The sequence below is a fragment of the Oncorhynchus tshawytscha genome, linkage group LG08 (genome assembly GCF_018296145.1).
Source record: "Oncorhynchus tshawytscha isolate Ot180627B linkage group LG08, Otsh_v2.0, whole genome shotgun sequence".
In the NCBI taxonomy this organism is placed as follows: Eukaryota; Metazoa; Chordata; class Actinopteri; order Salmoniformes; family Salmonidae; genus Oncorhynchus; species Oncorhynchus tshawytscha.
Window position 1 is genome coordinate 71,897,394 of NC_056436.1, and position 27,810 is coordinate 71,925,203.

Here is a 27,810-nt window from a genome sequence, read left to right on the forward strand (position 1 = left end):
CGGGTGATTCCCTGATCCACCTCTACGCAGACGACACCATTCTGTATACATCTGGCCCTTCTTTGGACACTGTGTTAACTAACCTCCAAACGAGCTTTAATTCCATACAACACTCCTTCCGTGGCCTCCAACTGCTCTTGAACGCTAGTAAAACCAAATGCTTTTCAACCTTTCGTTGCCCGCACACGTCCGCACAACTAGCATCACTACCCTGGACGGTTCTGAACAACTACAAATACCTAGGTATCTGGCTAGACTGTAAACTCTCCCTCCAGACTCATATTAAACATCTCCAATCCAAAATCAAATCTAGAACAAAGCCTCCTTCACTCACGCCTCCAAACCTACCCTAGTAAAACTGACTATCCTACCGATCCTCGACTTCGGCGATGTTATCTACAAAATAGCTTCCAATACTCTACTCCGCAAACTGGATGCAGTCTATCACAGTGCCATCCGTTTTGTTACCAATTCCCCTTATACCACCCACCACTGCGACCTGTATGCTCTAGTCGGCTGGCCCTCGCTACATATTCGTCGCCAGACCAACTGGTTCCAGGTCGTCTATAAGTCTATGCTAGGTAAAGCTATCTTAGCTCACTGGTCACGATAACAACACCCACCCGTAGCACGCGCTCCAGCAGGTATATCTCACTGGTCATCCCCGAAGCCAACATCTCCTTTGGCCGCCTTTCCTTCCAGTTCTCTGCTGCCAGTGACTGGAACGAATTGCAAAAATCGCTGAAGCTGGAGACTTATATTTCCCTCACTAACTTTAAACATCAGCTATCTGAGCAGCTAACCGATTGCTGCAGCTGTACATAGTCCATCTGTAAATAGCCCACCCAATCTACCTACCTCATCCCCATATTTTTAAAATGAACTTTTCTGCTCTTTTGCACACCAGTATCACTACTTACACACCATCATCTGATCATCATCATCTGCTCATCTATCACTCCAGTGTTAATCTGCTAAATTGTAATTACTTCGCTACTTTTTTCTATTGTGTTATTGACTGTACGCTTGTTTATTCCATGTTAAACTCTGTGTTGTTGTTTGTGTCACACAGCTATGCTTTATCTTGGCCAGGTTGCAGTTGTAAATGAGAACTTGTTCTCAACTGGCCCATCTGGTTAAATAAAGGTGAAATCAAATAAATAATTTAATAAATAATTAGACACAGTAGGTGCCTTTCCCTATCACATGCCAAGTATTGTAGTGAAGCTATTCTGTGTGTGTGCACGTGTGTGTGTGTGAGAATGGGAGCAGGTTTTGTTGGTATGGGAAGAGTGTGGTCGTGGTGGGGCGGTCTGCTGCGTGTGTGTCTGAGGTGGGTATGACCGCTCGCTGCCTCGCCTGCCTGTGTTTTGCTGCAGCCTCAGCCTGCATATGCGGCTGGCTGGCTGAATGGCTGGCTGGCTGAATGGCTGGCTGGCTGAATGGCTGGCTGGCTGAATGGCTGGTGGGATTGCATCACGCTGGCCGGGCTGAAAGGGCACCATGATGTAACTGTGAGTAATACTACCTCCAGTGAAGTGAAGCAGCTAAGCACTGGACTATACTGTACTATACTATACTGTACTATACTGTTCTGTTCTATATTGTACGATACGAAACTATACTATAACATACTGTAATGTACTATACTATACTGGACTATACTGTACTATACTATACTGTGATGTGAATGACATGGAGGAGTGGATGGGGAGTTGCTACTGCTGCACTCTCTATGTGTGTCCCAAATGGCACCTTATTCAAATGTAGTGCACTATATAAGGAATAGGGTGACATTTGGAACGTAGCCCGTGTCACCGGCTGACTGGTTCCCAACAGGGCTGATCAGACAGTGAAGACATGTTTTGTATACCCATAACAAGTTATAACAACACGTAACAAGCTATAACAACCCGTAACAAGCTGTAACAAGCTACAAATCAAATCAAATTTGATTTGTCACATACACGTGTTTAGCAGATGTTATTGTGGGTGTAGCGAAATGCTGTAATAAGCTGTAACAACCTGTATAGTCAGATTAGCATCAGACAGATCCACATCCGCCATATGGTTGATGTATTGAGGGAATGACAGTTTTCATGATCGATGGATTGGTTTATACAATCATAGCTCATACGTAGCGGAGTAATGAACATTCAATGCTGTTATACAGTGGGGCAAAAAAGTATTTAGTCAGTCACCAATTGTGCAAGTTCTCCCACTTAAAAAGATGAGAGAGGCCTGTAATTTTCATCATAGGTACACTTCAACTATGGCAGACAAAATGAGAAAAAAAATCCAGAAAATCACATTGTAGGATTTTTCATGAATTTATTTGCAAAATTTGGTGGAAAATAAGTATTTGGTCACCTACAAGCAAGCAAGATTTCTGGCTCTCACAGACCTGTAACTTCTTCTTTAAGAGGCTCCTCTGTCCTCCACTTGTTATCAGTATAAAAGACACCTGTCCACAACCTCAAACAGTCACACTCCAAACTCCACTATGGCCAAGACCAAAGAGCTGTCAAAGGACACCAGAAACAAAATTGGAGACCTGCATCAGGCTGGGAAGACTGAATCTGCAATAGGTAAGCAGCTTGGTTTGAAGAAATCAACTGTGGGAGCAATTATTAGGAAATGGAAGACATACAAGACCACTGATAATCTCCCTTGATCTGGGGCTCCATGCAAGATCTCACCAAATGGTCAAAATGATCACAAGAACGGTGAGCAAAAATCCCAGAACCTCACGGGGGGACCTAGTGAATGACCTGCAGAGAGCTGCGACCAAAGTAACAAAGCCTACCATCAGTAACACACTACGCCGCCAGGGACTCAAAATCCTGCAGTGCCAGACGTGTCCCCCTGCTTAAGCCAGTACATGTCCCGGCCCGTCTGAAGTTTGCTAGAGAGCATTTGGATGTCCCAGAAGAAGAAAATATAACTTTTTGGTAAAAACTCAACTCGTCGTGTTTGGAGGACGAAGAATGCTGAGTTGCATCCAAAGAACACCATACCTACTGTGAAGCATGGGGGTGGAAACATCATGCTTTGGGGCTGTTTTTCTGCAAAGGGACCAGGACGACTGATCCGTGTAAAGGAAAGAATGAATGGAGCCATGTATCGTGAGATTTTAAGTGAAAACCTCCTTCCATCAGCAAGGGCATTGAAGATGAAACGTGGCTGGGTCTTTCAGCATGACAATGATCCCAAACACACCGCCCGGGCAACGAAGGAGTGGCTTCGTAAGAAGCATTTCAAGGTCCTGGAGTGGCCTAGCCAGTCTCCAGATCTCAACCCCATAGAAAATCTTTGGAGGGAGTTGAAAGTCCGTGTTGCCCAGCAACAGCCCCAAAACATCACTGCTCTAGAGGAGATCTGCATGGAGGAATGGGCCAAAATACCAGCAACAGTGTGTGAAAACCTTGTGAAGACTTACAGAAAACGTTGACCTCTGTCATTGCCAACAAAGGGCATACAACAAAGTATTGAGAAAAACTTTTGTAATTGACCAAATACGTATTTTCCACCATAATTTGCAAACAAATTCATAAAAAATCCTACAATGTGATTTTCTGGATTTTTTCCCTCATTTTGTCTGTTAGTTGAAGTGTACCTATGCTGAAAATTGCAGGCCTCTCTCATCTTTTTAAGTGGGAGAACTTGCACAATTGGTGGCTCACTGAATACTTTTTTGCCCCACTGTATATGACAATATCACTAATGATGCATACACCAGATGATATAGTGCACTTCACAGGGAATACGGTTCCATTTGGGACGCATCCAGAATGTTATGTTTGACATTTCTGACATGTTCCTATCCGTGTCGTTGTCTAGGTGTGCCCACGCCGACGGCAGAGATTCTCCACCACACGCTGAGTATGCTGGTCCGGGAGAGGAAGATCTACCCCACACCAGAGGGCTACTTCATTGTCACTCCCCAGACCTACTTCATCACGCCCTCTCTCATCAGGACCAGCTCCAAATGGTACCACCTGGATGAGAGGATACCTGACCGCCAGCAACAACAACAACAACAACAACAGTGTACCTCCCCCCTCTCTGGAACCATCACCCCTTCCACTTCTGGCTGTGTCAGAGACAGGTCCCATCCTAAGAACCATGGAGACTCCTATAATAGTTACCGTGACGACCCCCCCAGCCACCACACGACCCTCACCAGGAAGTCCCCTAAGGAGCACCGAGAGGCCTACTCTCCCCACTCACCTCACTCACCTCACTCCCCTCACACACCCACACAGACCCAGCCCCAGCCTACCTCCACGGAAAAGACCCGGAGCACCCTGAGCTTCCCTTTCAAGTCGGACACCCTGACCAAGCACCGTGAGGGGGGTAGCAGCGGGGAGAAGCAGTCCAAGAAGTTTGGCCTCAAGCTGTTCCGGCTGAGCTTCAAGAAGGACAAGACCAAGCAGCTGACCACCTTCTCGGCCCAGTTCCCCCCAGAGGAGTGGCCTCTGCGGGACGAGGAGACGCCCACGGCCGTGCCGCGCGACGTGGAGATGGAGATCATCAGGCGGATCAACCCGGACCTGACGGTGGAAAACGTGGCAAGACACACGGCCGTGATGAAGAGGCTGGAGGAGGAGAGGGCTCAGAGGAGCAAAGCCAGCTCGTCAGCCCAGCACAGCGCACGCAGCAGGAGGAGCCGTGGACACCGCAAGCCCCAAGGTAAGCCGTCACGCTCCCACAGTAAGACCCGCGCCTCCCGGGGAGACCCCTCTGAGGGATCCAACCTGGACCTGGGGGCTGAGAGGGACTACCGGGCTTACAGCTCCTCCCTGGCGCGCTCGCCACGGGACACCTCCTTCTCCATGGAGCGCAGCCGTGCCCGACACCTGGCCCACAGCAACCCAAACATCATGGAGTCCCACCTGCCCATCACCCCGGAGTGGGACGTGTCGGGAGAGCTGGCCAAGAGGAGGACGGAGATGCCCTTCCCCGAGCCCTCACACGGGCCGTCCCACTCCAAGGTGCACCGCAGCCACAGCCACACGCAGGAAAGGAAGTCGCGCAACGAGCGCTCGGACAACAAGGCCAAAGAGCGGTCCCGCTCCATGGACAACTCCAAAGGGCCCCTAGGGGCCGGGCAGATTGGGCCCCCGGACTACTTTGAGCGCAGCCCTGATGAGAGGGACAGAGACAGGAGCCGCTACTACACCGATGATGGGACCTTGAGGGCCTCAGCCCAGGCCTCCCAGTACTCCCACTCGCGGGCCACGCCCCCTGCTGCTAAGTTAACCTCTGACCCCTGTGGGCCCGACGGAGGGAGAACACTTGAAAATAACAAAAGTAGAGACCGTTTACCTGCCTACGACAGCCAGAAGGCTTATTCTCCTAAACACATGGCTGAGGACTATTTCCAGTGCAATGCATCCACTGAGGCGGTCCTCACTACCCCTAGCCCCTTAGGAAAACCCAATCACGATAACTTACCTAAGGTGAAGGTGGGCTGTTCGTCCGACAGACAGACCCCTCATCCCCCAGAATACAAAGAGGACACTACAAAGGGACAGAACGGTGTTAGTTTGCCCATGCCCTGCCAGATGCCTGAGCCTTTGCCAAATGGCCGTTCAGTACAACACCACAACACCAACTCTGGTAGCATGGACAGGAGGAAGGACATCTTCAGCAAAGACACTCTATTCAAACCTCCGCCCAACACGCTGCCCAGCGGCTACGGGGACGGAAGCTACTCCAGGTCGAGCACGCTGAGGAAGACCCCGGTCATGTCGTCGGCCGAGGTGCTGGACAGCCAGGAGCACTTTGAGCAGCCGGGCCCCCTGCTAGCTGTGCCCCGGCCCCCCTCCTCTGGCCCCTCAGGGATGGAGCAGGCTGGCTCGTGCCCGGCCGGGGAAGCCTCCTTCGACTACTACAACGTGTCTGATGATGACGAGCTGGAGGACGCTGCCTCAGCCAAGCAGGCAGAGCAGGAGCCGAAGTCCCCTGAGGGCTGTGGTGGGGTCGGTGGGGGAGGAGGGGGAGGGGGGGGTACCATGCAGTGGCTGCTGGAGCGGGAGAAGGAGAGGGACCTCCAGCGCAGGTTTGAGAGGAACCTGACCTTCCCCAACCCCAAGGAGAGTGACCACAACAACCAGAGCCAGCAGTCAGCCCACTCAGCCAGGCTGGACAGCATGGACAGCAGTAGTGTCACAGTGGACAGTGGATTTAACTCTCCACGGTAAGCCTCGTCGGGTGACAACAACACACTCACTCACACAGCCTCTCTGTTTGTGTGGTCGGTGGTCATGAGAGGGGATGGCTTCTTATTCTGTGAATAGACTAATGGTGGGATTATTGTTCTCACATGAGAACATAATGGACTGGTAATATTATTCCATATGGTGCTGTTGATTCTAGTGAATCTGAAGTACAACCTATCATGGTTATAGCCCTGTAGAAGAGACAGAATAGGAGTTTCCAATGTTCCCCAATTCCATAATTGCCTCTCATCCATGTGAACTTTTGCTTTTCTGTTTACAAAACAACATTTTTGCTCTGAATGGATTTGGTTTGCTTTGTTTGTTTGTTTCTTTCTGATGTCTGTGCTTCCCTCAATGATTCACGTTCATTTGGACTGTGGTATTCTTCTGAGTGTCTTAGTGAATCACTTGAGCGTAAGCAGACATCTGTGTTTTTGTGGAGTTTTTTTCCCTCGTGATACATGGTGTCTGTCACTGAAATATGTCCATTACGGCAACCATTCACATGGCTTTACCTTCAGCTGACAAAATAGGACCTTTTTTGGTCCCATAAGCAACATACAGTCTGGTTTTGGAGGATTTTGATATTCATCAGTGTTAGAGGGAGAAAGAGGGAGTCCCTCAGCTCAGGCCTCCCTCTGTCATGGTTCATCTGTCGGGTCACAACTGTCTCAGCTGACACACAGCTCTCTCTTCTCATAACAGAAAAGTTGAGCCTCTAAATCCTAAAAGCCATAACTATAAACAAAGACTTGTTCAAAATGTGATTAAGTCATTAGGGCAGGCCTGAATCTACTTTACCGCAAAGAACGGACCTCACCGTTTTTTAATGTACTTTCAACTTGTGTGAAGAATTGTATTCCGGGTGTTTTTAAAGACTATTGAACTGTGGTCTTAAATTATATAGATAGCAACCCCCAAAAGCTTTTGTGCATTACAACACTGCCTGTTTTTGCTAAATCCTTTTCACCCGGGCCCCTCTGGCATAGTGGGAGTGTGTGACGCTTCATTAGGGTCACATGTGTCTTCCTGTGTCTAACCCCGACCACATGCTCTAGCCTCTAAACAAGATGGATGCCCGCGCTAGCGCCGCTCATCTTTGATTGGTTTGTATCACGCTTAGGTTTGCAGTTCAGAACCTCTGGGACCATCGGCTCATTTGTTTTTGGGCTGAGTTTCCCCTCCCCTCAGCCCCTACCATGTTTCCAGCCACGGCCTCCCGCTCTCCCCCGTGGCCAGTAATGGAAAATAATGTCTCTGTATTCTGCAGACGTTTGGCTGTCTCTAGATAATGCTCCTCAGCAGACGTTTGGCTGTCTCTAGATAATGCTCCTCAGCAGACGTTTGGCTGTCTCTAGATAATGCTCCTCAGCAGACGTTTGGCTGTCTCTAGATAATGCTCCTCAGCAGACGTTTGGCTGTCTCTAGATAATGCTCCTCAGCAGACGTTTGGCTGTCTCTAGATAATGCTCCTCAGCAGACGTTTGGCTGTCTCTAGATAATGCTCCTCAGCAGACTGACCTGCCTCCTCAGCCAGCTTATTCAAACAAGATGGGCAACCTTTTATGAAAGTGATTGTGGAACTGGAAACAGTGACCGCTGCAGATTTGAAATGGCTTGGAGTTGGAGTGGTGGCCCTTCCTTGTAGATTCGGTTGCCTATTTCACAGCCTCTAACGACCTTGTCATTTTATTTTCCTGTGAAGAACGGTGATAAGAAGGGTGATGTGGCTTTCCACTCTGTTGGGTTGGGATCACACTAGTGATCATGTGGAGCTCTTCAGGACAGATGTCACTAATCTCCTGTGTGACTGAAAGGGCATTGGTCCACATATGTACAGTACTTGGTCTTTTGGCCCCTCCCTCCCAGTTAGCTCTGCTCCACCCCTCTCTCCCATAGTCGTGGCCTGCAGATGGAGCCAGTGAGGAGAACCACATCCACCTTTCATGGGTGACCTGGTCTAGCTGGCAGTGAAAAGATAGAAACAGGCATGATCAGACTTTTTTGACATGCTGTTCCTCTCTAAATCAGTAAGACACCATTCAAAACAACTATCTTGTCATACAGATATTAATACCTTAAATATTATCAGTAATGTTACAAACAATTCCATTGTAGAGAACATCAGACAAACCACGAATGAGAACCACACTTTATAAGTGTCTATATCTGCCAGAGGTTATGAATCTTATATGACTCTTCTCTCATTTGTTCTTCTTGCTATACCCATCTTTTCTTCTCACCTCTTGTATCCCCTCCCCCCGCCCTCTCAGGACAGTGGTTACAGCAGTTACTGGTTAACATGGAGAGGATATCAAGTTTTGATTTACTTGAAGGGAACCCCCTAACCTCTAAGTGATGCCTATAGCTGGAAAACTTTATAGACAACATGTGTCAACAATCAATCGGAAACTTTCTGCTTTCACACTATTCCACACAAACAAGGGAAGGCAGCATAACATGCTTCTGTGTTCGGACTCTCTCCTTCTTTCTCCTCATTCTCTTCATCATTCTATTGTTCTCTTTTTGTTCTTTCCCTTCCTTTCCTCTTCTTCCTGGCTCAGCACACGAGAGAGTCTGGCCTCAAACACCTCCAGCATCGTGGAGAGCAACAGACGTCAGAACCTGGCTCTGAGTCCCGGACACCTGGGCATCGCCACGGGCAACGGTCCACCTTTCACCTTCCGGACCATTCCAGAGCCGCCGCCTACCACCCAACCCGAGAAACTCCAGAAACCCTCAAACTGTTTGGCCTCCATCACCAGTGTGTGACAGTGGCAGGAGAGGGAGATCAAATGAAGAGGGAGGTGTTGGGTTTGGAAGAGTACAGCTCCTCCACCTCACTGGGGCTGTTCTAGTATCCAGACTGGCTGACACAACACACACAAGCCCGTTCAGTGACTGGTATTACATTGTCAATCTGTCATGCAATGGTTTTGGTTTAGTTTTCCTCATCTTCTGTTGGGTAATTTTTGAATTTGTGATACTCACTACTACATTGTAACACCACTTCTCACAAGATTACATTTATAAAAAATATTTAAAAGCATTGATCTTTTTCAATCCCATTCTAAACCTTGGAAGAAGAAAAAAACGTCATTCTACAGGTCCTTTTAGGTTTTTGTTTTTACTGAGCAGTTTTAATTTATTTCATGTGACTGATTTGACTTTGACCTGCCAGTTGACATTCTGTCATTTATTTTGGTGTCAAATGTATAATTTTATAATCTCAGGTCACTCGTAATTACACTCCTACCATTTTTTGGCTATGTGTGGCTGTTGAGCTTTTTAAACATACTCTTTAGCCCCCTCTGCTGGCTCACATGAGGCTCTGACACAATGCGATGCATACATAGCCCTGCTTGCTAGACTTTACCTGACCCCTCTGCCATAAGGCCTACATAATGCTGTCATGATAATATAACATGCAACAAACCGTTATGTCAGCTCATGACGACTGATTTACAGCTGTCCTAACAGAAACCGTTGTTTAGGCTTGTTAATTGTCTGGCCATACATCTAGACAATTAGCATACCTGAGTAATGGTTTGTGTCATGACTGTGTCAAGTGACATAAGCAGCAGTCATTATGGTTTATAATGCTATGACATTATTATGACAGTCTTACGAAGGGTTCAAGTGACATGTTATCCTAGTGATGTTAGGAGTGCAACATGTCCAGTCCATCCAACATCTCTGTAGGGTACTATTGGTGTACCAGAGTAGCCCTCTGTTCCGTGGTACTGAACCCAGCCCTGACGCTGCTGTAGTCTAGATAACAAAATCCAAGTGTTTGAACTGGGCTCTTAGAGCTAATGTTTACATAGAATCAGGTCTCTCAGCACATTTTGGTACATTGTAAATACAGATTAAGGAAAGGCCTCAATACCCGACAGGGATTGAGTTTCTAAGCAGTACCACACGGCAGTCATGGCCAACAATGGAAAAACCAAACTTTTATTTTTATTGGATTAAAAATGTCACACTATTCCTGGTGCTATTACCTGTGGTATTTTCCTGTTGAATGCATTCGATGTTCAAATTAACAACAAGGGACTTTTGAATATGGACGACGTCGAAAACCATCCCCTTTATAGAGGCAGATAAGGTCAGTCCTCTCTTTTATAGAGGCAGATAAGGTCAGTCCTCTCTTTTATAGAGGCAGATAAGGTCCTCTCTCCCCACCTCTCTGAGTTGTTTTCATATTTGACCCTATGTTGTCAGATTCTCTCTAATACAACTACCTCCACAACAGTAGAGTAGTGGCTCTCCTCTTACAAATCACTGTCATCAGCCTGTATCCTGTGAATGTCAATGTTAAAGCCCTAGAAATGACTCACACACAAAGACCATGTCAAAGTGCTGGACTGACTCTCCTATTGTCATTCTCACGACAACAGAGCTCACATGTATGCGCTACTTGACTATTTAGCCCCTCTCTCTGTCTGAGTTTATTAGAGGTGTTCTTCTCACGCAATTCTCACTTTTTGACTCTCACTTCCCCCAACAGAAATGTAATAATTTCTGTGCAGTTTGATTAGGGGGTTCTCCTCTCCTCTATTTAATGATGTTAAGGATATCAAAGGTGACCTCATAGCACAGCATTTCTGTAGGATACATCACCGTCCTCTCAGCACTGTGTACCATCAGTATCCATGTCTCATACAGTGTGATGATGAGCCTATGAAGGGAGTGGTGTCAACCTTGTCACTTTGGTAGTACAGTTCCAGTCCAATGACAACGCATTGAAAAGGTCAATTTTCAGTTTTTGTGAGCTCTTTTCAAATAATGATCAACATCATCAATTCCCTCTGAAATCAAAAGGGAGAATTGCAGCCAAGACTGCCTTGTATTGTCATGTTTGCACTGAAATAAATGCCTGTTCTCTGGTTGCTGTAAAAGCCATCCAAGAAGGATGTTCTGTTTATATTGAAAATATTTCATATGAAATTCTGACAGTCCATGAAATGTCTTCCCTTAACATTGCGGATTTATAATGGAGTTCAATAACGTTGTTTCTAATTGTGACAGTATGTCATACTGTAGATGATCTTGGTCTGTCATGCTTAGTAAAATAATGTCAACAATAAGAGGGATTTTTTATGTCTATAATATCTAAGTCCCTTTTTGTGTAGTCATGGTGTTTACTGTTGTTCTAGTGTGTGTGATATAATCTTTGGGGATTGTTACTTTTTAAGATAATAAAATAACATGTTTGGTTATATGTCTTGAATGTCTTTATTTAATGGAAGACCAGGGGCTGGATATATCAATTGTCTCGGAGTAGGGCTGCTGATTCGGGATCAGTTTAGCCTTTTAGATCACAATGAACAAGATGATATGGACCAGGGGGACCTGATCCGAGATCAGCACTGCTACTCTAAGAGGCTTGATAACTTGTTTTCACCGGTAGATGACGCTAAAGCACCTCCAACCCACATCTGAGCTGCAATCGATCTCCACTAGATGGAGTTCTTGCCTCTATTTGGCTACAACAAAAAAACGAGTTCTTCTCAGCAACCTCCATCCACTCCACATATGGGTTCCTAAATAGATCATAAGACAGGTACACTATATATACAAAAGTATGAAGACATCCCTTCAAATTAGTGGATTCGGCTATTTCAGCCGCACCCGTTGCTGACAGCTGTATAAAATTGAGCACACCGCCATGCAATCTCCATAGACAAACATTGGCAGTAGAATGGTCTTACTGAAGAGCTCAGTGACTTTCAACGTGGCACCATCATAGAATGCCACCTTCCCAACAAGTCAGTTCATCAGATTTCTGCCCTGTTAGAACTGCCCTGGTCAACTGTAAGTGTTGTTATTGTGAAGTAAAAATGTCTAGGAGCAACAACAGCCCAGCCGCGAAGTGGTAGGCCACACAAGCTCACAGAACGGGACCGGCGAGTGCTGAAGCACGTAAAAATCGTCTGTCTTCTGTTGCAACACTCACTACCGAGTTCCAAACTGCCTCTGGAAGCAATGTCAGCACAAGAACTGTTGGTCGGGAGCTTAATGACATGGGTTTCCATGGCCGAGCAGCCGCACACAAGCCTAAGATCATCATGTGCAATACCAAGTGTCGGCTGGAGTGGTGTAAAGCTCGCCGCCATTGGACTCTGGAGCAGTGAAAACACGTTCTCTGGAGTGATAAGTCACGCTTCACCATCTGGCAGTCCGACAGACGAATCTGGGTTTGGCGGATGCTCAGAGAATGCTACCAGCCCCAATGCATAGTACCAACGGTAATCTTTGGTGGAGGAGGAATAATGGTCTGGGGCTGTTTTTCATGGTTCAGGCTAGGTTCCCTTAGTTCCAGTGAAGTGAAATCTTAATGCTACAGCATACAATGACATTCTAGATGATTCTGTGCTTCCAACTTTGTGGCAACAGTTTGGGGAAGGCCCTTTCCTGTTTCAGCATGACAATGCCTCTGTGCACAAAGCGAAGTCCATACAGAAATGGTTTGTCGAGATCGGTGTGGAATAACTTGACTGGCCTGCAAAGTGCCCTGACCTCAACTCCATCGAACACCTTTGGGATGAATTGGAACGCCGACTGCGAGCCAGGCCTAATCGCCCAACATCAGTGCCCAACCTCACTAATGCTCTTGTGACTGAATGGAAGAAAGTCCCTACAGTAATGCTCTAACATCTTGTGGAAAGCCTTCCCAGAAGAGTGGAGGCTGTTAGCAGCAAAGGGGAGACCAACTCCATATTACTGCCCATGATTTTGGAATGAGATGTTGGACGAACAGGTGTCCACATACCTTTGGTAATGTAGTGTAAACTCCTGCATGACCTTTGGCCCGTGTCGTGTAGGTCATTGGATTTCATTCGGTCACGTTTATTGCTTTTGGACAGGTTTTGACAACTTCCAAATTATGTTTTTTTATTTATAGCATTTTGTCTCTTTATCATTGTTTTGTGTCACTCCAGTATTTTGTTACGCTGCCAGGAAAATACATCTCTGGGGCTTGAAAATAATATAATCACTACATATTGGGTTTACTAAGAGTAGAGAGTGAATAATTGAATTAGTGCTCACAGATTGTAACATAACCCAGTGATACGTTTGAGGGCCGACCAAGATCAACCACATCCTAACATATTTTGGCTTAATCGTATGATTAGCCTGATTACACCTAACTTAAGATGTTCTTAAGTAAAGTTCTACACGTTTTTTCCATCAATGTATCAGAATTCTAGGCAGGGTAGCCTAGTGGTTAGAGCGTTGGACTAGTAACCGGAAGGTTGCAAGTTCAAATCCCCGAGCTGACAAGGTACAAATCTGTCGTTCTGCCCCTGTACAGGCAGTTAACCCACTGTTCCTAGGCCATCATTGAAAATAAGAATTTGTTCTTAACTGACTTGCCTAGTTAAATAAAATAAATAAAATAAAAAAATAAAAAACTGACAATCCAATCTTGAACTTGCTAGGCTGCTGAATTTCACTCTGTGTACCCAAAGTAGCAGATGTCTCACCATTCTCATTGTTCAATTGAAAGTTGTCTGTTTCCTATCAACCAACGTCTGTAATGATGCATGTATAGGTAATTGAGAATGACCATTTCATGTTGAGACCTTTGAACCGTGCCTTTTAAAGCCATGCTCTACCACCATGCTATTGGCCTAGGCTTTTTACCAGTCCTTCTGCATTTTCACAAGACTTGAACCCCAAAGTATTAGAACATTTACTTTGACTGGCTTCTGGAAGTCTTATCTTTTACCTTGTCAAAGTCAACTTGCTACTTCAAAATGACTGCTTACAACTGCATGTTGTACAGTCCAGCAGACAAAAATCAGGTTTTTTTTCAAGGTTTTATTGATCAATCGAATTAGTAGAAACACCACAGAGCTTTTCCATGGAAGTCTGAAGATTTGCAGCAAAAAAACAAAGGTGACAATAAGTAAAAAAACGACATTTACTTCATTACAGTATAGAACAATGCAGAGAGTTCTTCTAAACCTCATATTCAAACAATTATAAAAAAGACGTCATTCTTTCATCCAACCCTCCTTCACAGATACAATGATGAAGAGGACATTGATGCTGTAAGGAATTTACGGCGCTCATGTTAGCTCCTTTAGCAGCAGCAAATCACGATAGAGATGATTGTGAACTAAGGTTGGTCCAGATTACTTATAAAATGTTTTGGTTTGCTAAGAGAGTTTTTGGTCATGTTATATAAACTGAAGGCACTGTCAACCCATATTTAGATATAAAACCTGTGTGATCAATGTGTTTTGTACTTTTCACTGTCATGTTTAGAATAGGAAATGGTTTGGAAACCTGTGTTGGCTCAGGTGCCATGATAGGGTAGATTGCTGCCATCAGAACCATGTATTTATAGAGTTGGGCCATTGAGATTTCTGCATTTACATGACACCGCAACATTCTATTGCAGCCATGTTAGCTCCCCATTAACATTACATGGGGAGCATTGTAACATCCTGTTATGTAGCAGAATGTCTAGGACTCAACTACATGGCTCTGCCCATAGAATTAGGAATGAAAACACAAAATAATCATTTAATAGGATCCATGACTCTGCCTGCCATTGTAGAGCTATGTGGGTATATGACATCACCCACTCTAGTGAATGAGGGAATCTCTCTGGTTCTAAGCCTGTAGAGACAGCACCAGGGCTAGTAGACCCAGAGCCCAGAGAGGACTAGGCCAGGCCAGGCCCACAGAGCTACTGAGAAGGTACTCCACCCGGGACCAGGAACCGTTGTTGGGCAGAGGCAGAATCCCCAGAGTCCTACACATCAGGTTGTACACATCCACTGCTCTGATAGGGGCCGCACGCACATTCCTCTTGAAATCTGTAGGTAAGACAATTTGTTGATTATTATACCTGTGGATTTTATCATGGCAAAGACAGTACAGCAGAGTAGAAATTATTTTCTGGGTCACTTCCAAAGTACATCAGTGTTATTTGAGGTGTTTGACTCATGATAATGATAAGAGTCATAACAACACTGATTAGAATATTGAAGTTCAATAAAAAGTTATAAGCAGCACAGCTCAGATCATGTTAATGATCACTATGAGAGTGATGATTTAGTACACAGGCACTGTGTTTACCATGTACAGTACATTGGGATCCTATATCTATATATACACACACACACTGAACAAAAATATAAATGCAACATGTAAAGTGTTGGTCCCATTTTTCATGAGCTGAAATAAAAGATCTAAGAAATGTTCCATATGCTCAAAAAGCTTATTTCTCTCAAATTTTGTGCACAAATGTGTTTACATCCCTGTTAGTGAGCATTTCTACTTTGCCAAGACAATCCATCCACCTGACAGGTGTGTCATATCAAGAAGCTGATTAAACAGCATGATCATTACACAGGTACACCTTGTGCTGGGCACAATAAAAGGCCACTAAAATGTGCAGTTTTGTCACACAACACAATGCCACAAATGTCTCAAGTTTGGCTGTGACTGCAGGAATGTCCAACAGAACTGTTGCCAGAGAATTTAATGTTAATTTCTCGACCATTAGACGTCATTTTAGAGAATTTGGCAGCACATCCAACCAGCCTCACAACCGCAGACCACATGTAACCATGCCAGCCCAGGACCTCCACATCCGGCTTCTTCACCTGCGGGATCGTCTGAGGAAGATTAGGGCCTAATGAATTTATTTCAATTGACTGATTGCCTTCTATGCAACTCCATAATATCTTTGTAAATGTTGCATTTATATTTTTGTTCAGTATAATTCTATGTCTGTAAAGGCCTACTGGTCAGACAGTTGTTACCTGGTCCCTGTGCTAAGAAGAAGCCCCGCATGTCCACAAACTCGTTGTCGTAGCCGTGCCAACCATGCTGCCATCCCTGCGGCTCTGGTGAACTGCTGTTCTGCCAGAAAGGCAGTTTGGACTTGCTCTGAAAACAGAGGCAGCCATGTCAGTACGTAATGGGTTAAAAGACAGTGGAATGAAGGTTAGCCTACTTGTTCCAGTGTTGCTCATTTGCTGTACATAATAGCACGCTAAGGAATTGTCCCAAATTACACTCTATTCCCTATATAGTGCACTACTTTTGTCCAGGGTCCATAGAGCTATAGTCAAAAGTAGTGCACTATATAGGGAATAGGATGCCATTTGTAATGTAAACTAGGTATATCATCACTGAGATGTGATGTGTCAAAGCCTTACCTCTGTTATGAACCAGCCAGGGTCAGCCACCAGGGTCAGACTGGAGACAAACTTCCCCCCCTTGTAATGGAAGCGATCAGGGACCTGATTCCTCCTGTAGACATTCATGTTCCGTACACTGCTCAGTGCTCTGTAGACCTGCCATCAACACAACTCAGATTCACTACACATTTTATTCATGTTTTTCCTCCCTGCTTTGCTCAGGGAGAGGTGTAGCTGCAAATTGCATACCACTCTACAGCGCAGTAAGTAACCCCATGGTAATGACATATGGGACCTTCGCCTGTACATTTGGATACAGAAGTTATGGCTGGCTTGACTGAGGCCTTTCATATACATTGTTACGACGCAAACGTTTTTGGAAATGTTTGATTTTTGACAGAGAAGAGTATTCAAGTGACTAAATGTGCCAACATGACATGTTTGTTTCTGTTTACTCTGGCAGAGAGGAGAAATCAAGGATGCGTGTTTTTTCCAGTGTCTTGGCTGGGTTGAAAGACAATTGGCCTGTATGTATGACAGAAATGGAAATCAATTTACCTCCTCATATTTAGCTTGTTTTGGCCACAGACTGACGACAGGCCCCCGGTCCATCATCTTGACAACGTCAGACATGTTTATGTACGTCACAAGCTCAATGACTTTCTCCATCCACTTGATCTCTGTCATCCCATGGTCGGAGAACATGATGACGTTCAGCTCGTCACGCAGGTCCTTCTCCTGAAATACAGCAGGGTGGTGGTGACCTGTTCAGATCAAAGGCCGTGTCCCAAATGGCTCCCTATTCCCTATATAGTGCACTACTTTCGACCAAGGCCATCTGGTCACAATGTCCGCTCAACATTCTCACCACAATCAGTAGGCTATGTCTGTTACTTTGTACAAATCATTGTAGAATGGAAACATTTTTGCTGGATTGAGTTGTTCATTTTTAGTCTCTTTTCAATGTTTGGAAAACAATATAGGGCCTAACCTTAATTTTTTGGTTTAGCACCTGGAAGGCGATGTCCAGCCTCTGAACAGCAGTCTTCACCTGAGAAGACATGGGGCCATAGTGATGCCCCTCTACGTCAATCTTCTCATAGTACACAGCAGCCATGTCTGCTCTGCCACTACTGATGAAGTAAGCACATGCTTGTTGTTATAACAACAGAATGGCATTACATTCCAAACCTGGCTGATGCCAAAATACCTCCATTTCTTACCGTAAACCATCGAGAGCTCTTTCAATAGAATCTGTCAGATTTCTCTCTGTGGGATTGTAGACGTATTCCTCACAGAACGAAGGTCTCACACCCAGAATCTCCACCTCACAACCTGATAACATGACAGTAGAATACAGGTGTCACATCACTGCTCACTGTGCTTCTAGAATGTTCACGTTTGAGTTCATCTTAATGATCCAATTGGAATGAACATCAATGGAAAGCATTTCATTTGATTCCAGAATATCCAGCATCTGATTCCTGTGTTCTGTATATGACTGGTAGACAAAACATTTAAAATACTTGAATAACTATAATTATATCCAAAACCATGTAATACCACTGGGGGCCTTAATGTCTTTCTTTCGTCTTGCCAGAATTGTCCTTACCGGGCCAATAGTACATGAAGACTTTCTTCCCGAGTTTCTGCATGGTTACCCAGATGGGCTCAGACCCGTCCCACCACATTGGCAGCCGACTGTCTGGGTTGATGCCGATTAGGAATTCCTTGAGAGAGCCCTGATCCCACATGTAATTCCCTGTCATTTGGTGCACTTCACAGTACCGGCCTGAAAACCCAGAAATTGCTTTTTTATTTCAGAAGTTAGATATGAACATAGATAAGACTTTTTATGGGCAAAGACTCAAGGGAAGTGAGGGTAGTGAGTTTGATGTGTGCCAGCTTTATAAGGACATTGGAGTATTTCTGGCCCAGTTACTTATTTTTATCCAACTCGAACCAAAAGGGTTCCTGTGACTGAAAACTGTTGTCTACAGCTGTGTTTCAGTTCTAAACCATAATTTAGATGTTAACTAAGTTGGTATCCATGATCCCGGACATGAATACTGAATACTTCAGTTCTTTTCATTAAACAACCTGTTGACCTGTAATTTTACTGTTCTGTATTTGTTATGGGATATTGGGTCATGTTAAGTTTGCAAGCTAACCCCCCAGTGCTTTAAACACAGCCAGCATTCACAAAATATGATGTATTGTGTAACGGCAGTCAGCCGGATGCTTTTTGGTCACAGAGCCTACACGCTTAGAAAAAAAGGTTCCAAAATGGTTATTCGGTTGTCCCCATAGGAGAACCCTTTTTGGTTCCAGGTAGAAGAACCCTTTTGGGATTAATGTAAAACCCTCTGTAGAAAGGGTTCTACCTGGAACCCAAAAGGATTCTACCTGCAACCAAAAAGGGTTATTCAAAGGGTTCTCCTATGCGGACAGCAGAAGAACCATTTAAGGTTCTAGTAGCACCTTTTTTCTAAGAGTGTAGGTTATCTGGCTGAAACAGACCATGCCTAGAACTGATATGATGCAATTAAACAACAAATAAGTATCTCTGAGCGCTGACGTCTTCATTCGTTACAGTTGTTTTACTGCTAAGTTCTCTAGGTTCAATTCAGTTGAGACAGTGAGCGAGTGCTTTCTCCCCCACCCTTACAAAACACACACAGACTCAAGGTCATCCACACACACAGGCAGTGTCTCCTCCTCCCTTCCCCTAGCAAGCTCACACTACCCAGCATCACAACTCACAACACAAACAGAACAATTAACATAAAACACAACTACAGTCACAACTCATAACACAACTACAGTCACAGTCACAACTAGTCACAACTCATAACACAACTACAGTCACAACACTAACACAACTACAGTCACAACACTAACACAACTACAGCCACAGCACTAACAACTAGTCACAGCACTAACACAACTACAGTCACAACTCATACACGACAACACGTTGAGCAAGGACACATCTTTTATTTGAACAACCGTTCAGTACTGCCACTGCTGTTTGTAGAGGCACTCATGCAACGATGTTGTTCCTTATTAAAGTGATGCCAGGAATGTAGCTAATCTCGGGTATTTTGGAGCCACAGCTGGTTAGAGTTACGACATTCAGAAATGACTCAAATAAATGCTCTGAATCATTTTGGTAGCTCAGCCTAGAGTTTTTCCTTTGAGAAAAACAAAAACTGCAGCTGTGTTTTGTTAGCTGCCTGCAATAGTCTCTATGGACATCTGAGGTTCAGTTGAAATAGCACTGAGAGGGTGAATGGGGGCCAGTAAAGGACCTTTATAAGGCTACCTATTTACTGTACAGAGATGCTAGAATGAACATATTTTACCATTATTAAAGTTATTTACTGTAGCTTTTCAGGGGAAATAGATTATGCATGTACAAACTACACATTGACACATCCTCTTTGGACTGGATGTGTCAATGTGTAGTTCGTACATGCATAATCTATGAGCAGAATTACTGTCTAACCCCAATTAGGCATGAAATCCCTAGTTTGAAAGCAACTAATTGCTGGCGCCATTTCCCCCCAGGTGGACCAGCCTCCTAGCAATTTGAGTTCCAACCAGTGTCATGTATTCATGGATGCCAAGGGATGCCAGGCGTCCCCAAAACATGAACCAAGAACTAAATACAAAAATGTTTTTAAATGTATCTTTCATCTCTCTGTGTTTCATACTTTTCCTTCAATTTGCAAGAGGCTGAATGTATCTCACCGGAGAAAGAATCCGAGCAAGTGAAACAGCGCCACTCTGTCTCAATATGTGTAGCCCATCTAACTGATGCTGTCTGGTCAAAAAAAGTATGACATTAATGCTACCCGTAGCATTGCATGCAAGGGAAGCCAGCAAGCATTTGGACTCTCTTTAAATTAATACATTTTTCAAATAATAGCCAATCAGTGTTGAGCTAAATTGAGTGAGCTCAACTGTGAATGGTCCTAGCACTCCCCAAAAAAGTGTCAAAAGGAAGTCAGTTAGAATTTGGCTTCTCACCAATCACATCAAAAGCCAAATGTCATTGACAGACATTCTTTATTGTTGCATCTCCTTGTGTCGTTGTCCTCCAGTGGTTAGCTAGCTAAAATGGCCCTTTCCTAAATTAACCATGGATGGAGATAAATTAAGTAAAACCACAAGTCCAAATCCCTGTGTAGGCTACTAGTCAAGGATCACAATGGGGATTCTGATCCAACCATAAATTCATACATTGTAGTGCCCCTAGCCTGAGAGGATGGAAGTTACATATGTAGCTAGAAGTAGTAGGCTAATGTTAACTAGCTGGCCCAGTGCATTGTTGCCCATGAATAGAAGTTAGGCTAGCGAGCAAGCATTTTAGCTAGGACAACAAAAACTAATGTTTGAGTCATGGTACGTTTCGGCAACATGAAAGAGAGGATGGATTTCACGTTTCTCTACAAGTAGGGTGAGTCAACATGTTTTTTCTACTTGCACGCCTGCACACACCCACAAACGCACAGACATAAATCATCATAGGAGATTAGATTATGTTGAAATGTTGAAGGAATAGTGGAGATAGTTCCTGCTTTCTTTGCGACATGCTGTAACTCCCTGTGTTTCCAAATCAATAGTTGTTTAGTAGTCCGAAAATGTTGGAAACATTACCTTGCTTGACAATACTGTAGGTCATGTAACTGTTTGTTACATGCAATATGCTTTGTGGACTTCACCAGACAGATGTTGCTCTCCGTTTTTGTGATGAATCAAAGATGTGGTTGAATTTATTCTGCCACTGTGTCTTTTTCTTGTCTTGGCCTATATATCACGGTGTCAAGGCATATTAACTAACAGGTTATAGAGCAAACAATGCAATTGTGACAACACAAAAGGTTTTAATATGGCATTTTTTCCTGGCTTGGCTACCCCAGTGATGTTACCCACGCACCACTACTGGTTCCTCGCCATTTGAGTGACAGCAAGCAAGATGCACACACAGCAGAGCGAGAGAAAGAGAGCAATGACGTGGCACACATATCTGCACATGTGACGTAGTACGCAATTTTCGGGGACCCTTTTGGCTTGTGAGCACAACTTTTAGAACTACAATGAATACAAAAGTACCAGAGAATATATTTTATAATATACAGCAGGACAGTAAGAAGTACTCTCTCCTCTTTCTATGTGTAGAAACCCTGCAGTCTGTACAGTAAACTCACAGGTAGAGCTGCAGCACTTGGCTCTTCTGAATAAGCCCCCTTCCCTGACCCCCTCCAAATAAACCAGTCTCTGAAAAGCTCCATCAGCTTTAAAATAGCTCCGTCTGCATGGTTGCCGTCTAGCCCGGCGTGACTAGAGCGCCCTGTGTCAGATGCCCGGGGTGACGGGAGGGCCCTGTGTCAGATGCCCGGGGTGACGGGAGGGCCCTGTGTCAGATGCCCGGGGGGCCCTGAGATGCCCGGGGTGAGGGCCCTGTGTCAGATGCCCGGGGTGACGGGAGGGCCCTGTGTCAGATGCCCGGGGTGACGGGAGGGCCCTGTGTCAGATGCCCGGGGTGACGGGAGGGCCCTGTGTCAGATGCCCGGGGTGACGGGAGGGCCCTGTGTCAGATGCCCGGGGTGACGGGAGGGCCCTGTGTCAGATGCCCGGGGTGACGGGAGGGCCCTGTGTCAGATGCCCGGGGTGACGGGAGGGCCCTGTGTCAGATGCCCGGGGGGCCCTGACGGGAGGGCCCTGTGTCAGATGCCCGGGGTGACGGGAGGGCCCTGTGTCAGATGCCCGGGGTGACGGGAGGGCCCTGTGTCAGATGCCCGGGGTGACGGGAGGGCCCTGTGTCAGATGCCCGGGGTGACGGGAGGGCCCTGTGTCAGATGCCCGGGGTGACGGGAGGGCCCTGTGATGCCCAGATGCCCGGGAGGGCCCTGTGTCAGATGCCCGGGTGACGGGAGGGCCCTGTGTCAGGCCCGGGGTGACGGGAGGGCCCTGTGTCAGATGCCCGGGGTGACGGGAGGGCCCTGTGTCAGATGCCCGGGGTGACGGGAGGGCCCTGTGTCAGATGCCGAGGGGTGACGGGAGGGCCCTGTGTCAGATGCCCGGGGTGACGGGAGGGCCCTGTGTCAGATGCCCGGGGCCCTGTGACGGGAGGGCCCTGTGTCAGATGCCCGGGGTGACGGGAGGGCCCTGTGTCAGATGCACGGGGTGACTGGAGGGCCCTGTGTCAGATACCACGGGGGGACTGGAGGGCCCTGTGTCAGATACCACGGGGGGACTGGAGGGCCCTGTGTCAGATGGCCTTTGTCAGCTCTGTTTTGGTTACGTTGTTAATGCACGTGCACAAAATGATGGTAGCAGCCTAAGCCGAGGCTTTGTTGAGGGGAATGTGCTCTACCAAAACAACTTACATCAGCAAATCATCCACAACGTGATCCGGTGATTGGGAGGGATTTGACAGAATCTGTTGTCTTTCGGGCTTTACTGTTCTTCCCTCTGCACTCTCTCTGCCAGGGGTTCAGCCTGGAGTGGAGATAGCATACAGCCGCTGACTGAGGAGCCATACAGCCCAGGGCTGTTATCACTGAAGTACTACCTACATCTGTTGTTATGTCACTACTACACTGCCATTGATGGTGTCGTTCACTGCCAGGACTCTGAAGAGGTCCAGTGTTTGGCTGAGAGAACTGTTCAGATGCAAAGCAGTGTATGTTGTTAGGTATATGAGAGAACTGTTCAGGTGCAAAGCAGTGTATGTTGTTAGGTATATGAGAGAACTGATTAGATGTAAAGCAGTGTGTTAAGTACACTACCGTTCAAAATTGTTGTAAATGAGTATTGTACCTGTAAACGCCCCTCTCCCTCCTGGCAACCACACTGTCTCTATTGTGCCACTTACATATGTTATTCCAGTGTTTTACTTGCTATATTGTATTTACTTCGCCACCATGTCCTATTTATTGCCTTTACCTCCCTTATCTCACCTCATTTGCTCACATTGTATATAGACGTATTTTTCTACTGTATTATTGACTGTATGTTTGTTTTACTCCATGTGTAACTCGGTATTGTTGTATGTGTCGAACTGCTTTGCTTCATCTTGGCCAGGTCGCAATTGTAAATGAGAACTTGTTCTCAACTTGCCTACCTGGTGAAATTAAAAAATTTAAAATGAGTGAGAACAAGGGACAACCAGAGCCATGTATCTAGAGAGTTGGGCCAATGGGGTTTCTGCATTATGATGTGTTCACATGACACAACAACATTCTATGGCAGCCATGTTAGCACCCCATTAACATTACATGGGGAATATTTAAACAATGCTATGTCACGGAATGTCTAGAATTAGAACAATATTCAAAATTCAAAAAGTAGGCCTAACTTTAAATATATACAGTTGAAGTCAGAAGTTTACATACACTTAGGTTGGAGTCATTAAAAGTTGTTTTTCAACCACTCTACAAATTTCTTGTTAACAACTATAGTTTTGACAAGTCGTTAGGACATCTACTTTGTGCATGACACAAGTCATTTTTCCAACAATTGTTTACAGACAGATTATTTCACTTATAATTCCCTGCATCACAATTCCAGTGTGTCAGAAGTTTACATACACTAAGTTGACTGTGCCTTTAAGCAGCTTGGAAAATTCCAGAAAATGATGCCATGGCTTTAGAAGCTTCTGATTGGCTAATTGACATCATTTGAGTCAATTGGAGGTGTACCTGTGGATGTAGTTCAAGGCCTACCTTCAAACTCAGTGCCTCTTTGCTTGGCATCATGGGAAAACCAAAATAAATCAGCCAAAACCTCAGAAAAACAATTGGTGCAAGTCTGGTTCATCCGTGGGAGCAATTTCCAAATGCCTGAAGATACCGTGTTCATCTGTACAAACAATAGCACACAAGTATAAACACCATGGGACCATACCGCTCAGGAAGGAGACGCGTTCTGTCTCCTAGAGATGAATGTACTTTGGTGCGAAAAGTGCAAATATATTCCAGCACAACAGCAAAGGACCTTGTGAAGATGCTGTAGGAAACCGGTACAAAAGTATCAATATCCATAGTAAAACGAGTCCTTTATCGACATAACCTGAAAGACCGCTCAGCAAGGAAGAAGCCACTGCTCCAAAACTGCCATAAGAAAAAGCGAGACAACGGTTTGCAACTGCACATTGGGACAAAGATTGTGCTTTTTGGAGAAATGTCCTCTGGTCTGATGAAACAAAATACAACTGTTTGGCCATAATGACCATCGTTATGTTTAGAGGAAAAAGGGGGAGGCTTGCAAGCCAAAAAACACCATACCAACCTTGAAGCACGGGGGTGGCAGCATCATGTTGTGGGGGTGCTTTGCTGCAGGAGGGACTGGTGCACTTCACAAAATAGATGGCATCATGAGGTAGGAAAATTGTGGATATATTGAAGCAACATCTCAAGACATCAGTCAGGAAGTTAAAGCTTGGTCGCAAATGGGTCTTCCAAATGGACAATGACCCCAAGCATACTTCCAAAGTTGTGGCAAAAAAGGACAATGTCAAGGTATTGGAGTGGCCATCACAAAGCTCTGACCTGAATCCTATAGAAAATGTGTGGGCAGAACTGAAAAAGTGTGTGTGAGCAAGGAGGCCTACAAACCTGACTCAGTTACACCAGCTCTGTCAGGAGAAATGGGCCAAAATTCACCCAGCTTATTGTGGGAAGCTTGTGGAAGGCTACCTGAAACGTTTGACCCAAGTTAAATAATTTAAAAGACAATGCTACTAAATACTAATTGAGTGTAAGTAAACTTCTGACCCACTGAGAATGTGATGGGAAGAAATAAAAGCTGAAATAAATCACTCTACTATTATTCTGACATTTCACATTCTTAAAATATAAAGTGGTGATCCTAACTGACCTAAGACAGGAAATTTTTACTAGGATTAAATGTCAGGAATTGTGAAAAACTGAGTTTAAATGTATTTGGCTAAGGTGTATGTAAACTTCTGACTTCAACTGACATTCTGTGACATAGCATTGTTTAAATATTTCCCATGTAATGTTAATGGGACGCTAACAACCTCATTGGCCCAACTCTCTAGATACATGGCTCTGGTTGTCCCTCGTTTTCACTCATAACATATGTAAATGGCACAATAGAGACAGTGTGGTTGCCAGGAGGGAGAGGGGCGTGGGGCTCTGTTACTGATGAGGCAGAGTTCTACTGCTTGAGGGCCCAGGACAGCTGTGCCAGGCTCCTGTCCATCAATGGATGTATTATACATCCATCACTGAATTAGGCTGCTAGCAATGTCTACACAAGGATTTCAGAGTATGGCCTACTTATGAAACGTTATCTGCGTTCCATTCCATGGTGTAAAGTTTCCTTTCAGTAATTGTCGGGTTAATATTTGTCAACCTAAGTTATCAAATCATTCATTACCAATGAGTCATTCTGCAACAATATTGATGAGAATGATTGACCAATTATTGTTATTTCAGTGTAGCCACAACAGAGTACAAATGGCTACTTTACAACTTTGTACATAAACATCAAAGTTTAAACTCCACTGTCACTATTTCCTATTTGTTCAGGCAAGCAATAAAGGTTCAAATGGATTGCACCTGTGAACTTAACATTTAGTAACACAGTATGTCCAAGATAACAAATCTGAAAATCTGATTTGGTGATCAATCATGGTCAACCTTTTGTAGCCTAATCTATATTTTTTCATAGCTGTAACTTTGAGGCACAGTCAGTCAAAGGTAAAATCATCTCACCTGTCATTAGTGAGTAGTAATTGGGGTATGAAAGGCTGGGGAAGTCGGGGGTCATGTAATCCACTTTGACCCCATTATCCATAATCTCTTTAAACCCTGGCAAATTTTGCAGATCGTCCATGTAATCATATCGAAAACCATCGATGAGGAACACTAGAAGTTTGCGGCTAGCGAGGCAGGATCCCGAGAAAAGCACTGCGAGAATGGCGATAGCGCAGGCCAGGCTCAGTCTAGACATGATGGCTCGTGACGGTCCACTGATACGCACATGTAACGGTACTGAACTATGCGAGCAGGGGCCCCAATATGAGTAGAGGCGGGGCTAATGGCATTGTTATAGGGCTAGGCCTACTGCAGTTTGAGAATGAAAGTCCATGCAATCAGACTCACTCTAAGGAAAAACACTTAAAGTTTTAAGGCTATTCTTTATTTTGTTATATAAATACTTAATAATGGCCTAGGCTTATGTGATATTTGTATTTAATCATTTGTGATTTATTTGATCATTTCTACAGTGGAAAATTAAAGTGACACCCTAAAGCCCACTAACATATTTGCTGTTGAATAAATATTGACATTTCAAATAGTTGAATCAATCAAAATGTAATTGGATTATTGAAGACCAAGTTCCATATAATATCAATCAATGATGTATTTAATACCCACAAAGCATTTTTACTCTAAACCCGTAATATTAAAAATGACCAGCAGAGTGTACTCCTCTCACATATTTGTCCAACGGAATACTTGTTCAACACGTTATACAACGGGTGGGTCTAATCAAATCAAATCAAATCAAATTGTATTTGTCACATACACATGGTTAGCAGATGTTAATGCGAGTGTAGCGAAATGCTTGTGATTTGATTTGATTTGTTAAAATCCCCAGCTACAATGAATGCAGCCTCCGGATAAATGGTTTCCAGTTTGCAGAGTTAAATAAAGTTCGTTCAGAGTCATCGATGTGTCTGCTTGGGGGGAATATATACGGCTGTGATTATAATCGTAGAGAATTCTCTTGGTAGATAATGCGGTCTACATTTGATTGTGAGGAATTCTAAATCAGGTGAACAGAAGGATTTGAGTTCCTGTATGTTTCTTTTTTAATCCTGAATGCTGATGGGTTAAAACCACATTTTTCCTGTTTCTATTCCACAAATTACCACCGGCTAAATCTAATTCAAAATTCCTATTTACTCTGTTCCATCTGACTGTGCAATCCACTGTCTCATCAGCCTAGCCAGGCACTTTATAAACTCAATCTCCACTATAAAAAGCATCTAGACATGATCTCGTTTCAGACTAACATTTAGTTTTCAACAGAAAATATCTATATCTAAAAATATCTATATAAACCTTGCTGTCTGTCTCTTCGACAACAACATTGTTACAATATTTAAATTTGATCTCCATCTTTCCCATAGTAGTGAAAGAGTCGGGAGTCGGGATGAGAAAGGCAGGCAGGTAGCGTTTCCCATCCAGTCGAAATCATGAATCAGCTGGCATCATTTTAATGGATATTTACAAATGAATGTCAATTGAAAAATTGTCAAACTAAACAATGTGCAGCTAGTTTGCAGTTTTTCCAGCTTCAGTTTGAAGTGATTGTGTTAGTTGTGTTGTTGGCTAGCTCCTCTGTACAACGGTGTCCTGAGGAGAGCACATTTTCAA

General features: G+C 44.6%; 2 protein-coding genes across 3 annotated transcripts in view; one reads left to right on the top strand and one right to left on the bottom strand.

Moving 5' to 3' along the window:
* Window positions 1–11,446, top strand: part of LOC112255995 (storkhead-box protein 2) — a 62,646-nt gene extending 51,200 nt beyond the window's left edge. Inside the window, exons 4-5 of the mRNA XM_042325897.1 lie at window positions 3,841–6,202; window positions 8,789–11,446. Of these exons, the coding sequence (XP_042181831.1) occupies window positions 3,841–6,202; window positions 8,789–8,996 (2,570 nt within the window). The 3' untranslated portion in view covers window positions 8,997–11,446. The remainder of the gene's footprint in view (window positions 1–3,840; window positions 6,203–8,788) is intronic.
* Window positions 11,447–14,140: 2,694 nt separating this feature from the next.
* Window positions 14,141–26,438, bottom strand: enpp6 (ectonucleotide pyrophosphatase/phosphodiesterase 6). 2 transcript variants are annotated; one of them, XM_024428900.2, is made up of 8 exons: window positions 26,140–26,438; window positions 18,003–18,182; window positions 17,614–17,725; window positions 17,382–17,520; window positions 16,949–17,128; window positions 16,409–16,546; window positions 16,010–16,136; window positions 14,141–15,058 (listed from the first exon to the last, which is right to left on the bottom strand). In XM_024428900.2, exons 1-8 carry the CDS (start codon window positions 26,375–26,377, stop codon window positions 14,853–14,855), a joined length of 1,320 nt encoding a protein of 439 aa, XP_024284668.1. In that variant the 5' UTR covers window positions 26,378–26,438; the 3' UTR covers window positions 14,141–14,852. The 2 variants fall into 2 exon arrangements, with proteins under 2 accessions (XP_024284668.1, XP_024284666.1); XM_024428898.2 differs by having other exon boundaries at window positions 17,382–17,523; window positions 26,140–26,437.
* Window positions 26,439–27,810: the final 1,372 nt, after the last annotated feature.

Bases quoted from the DNA above. Each gene is read 5' to 3' on its own strand.
- enpp6 (XM_024428898.2), bottom strand. From the start codon at position 26,377: ATGTCTAGACTGAGCCTGGCCTGCGCTATCGCCATTCTCGCAGTGCTT. The intron at 17,524-17,613 runs GTAAGAAATGGA...TTACTTCATCAG, and splicing joins AGAGCTCTCGATGGTTTACG to TAGTGGCAGAGCAGACATGG. The intron at 15,059-16,009 runs GTAACAACTGTC...TCTTACCTACAG, and splicing joins CTTCTTAGCACAGGGACCAG to ATTTCAAGAGGAATGTGCGT.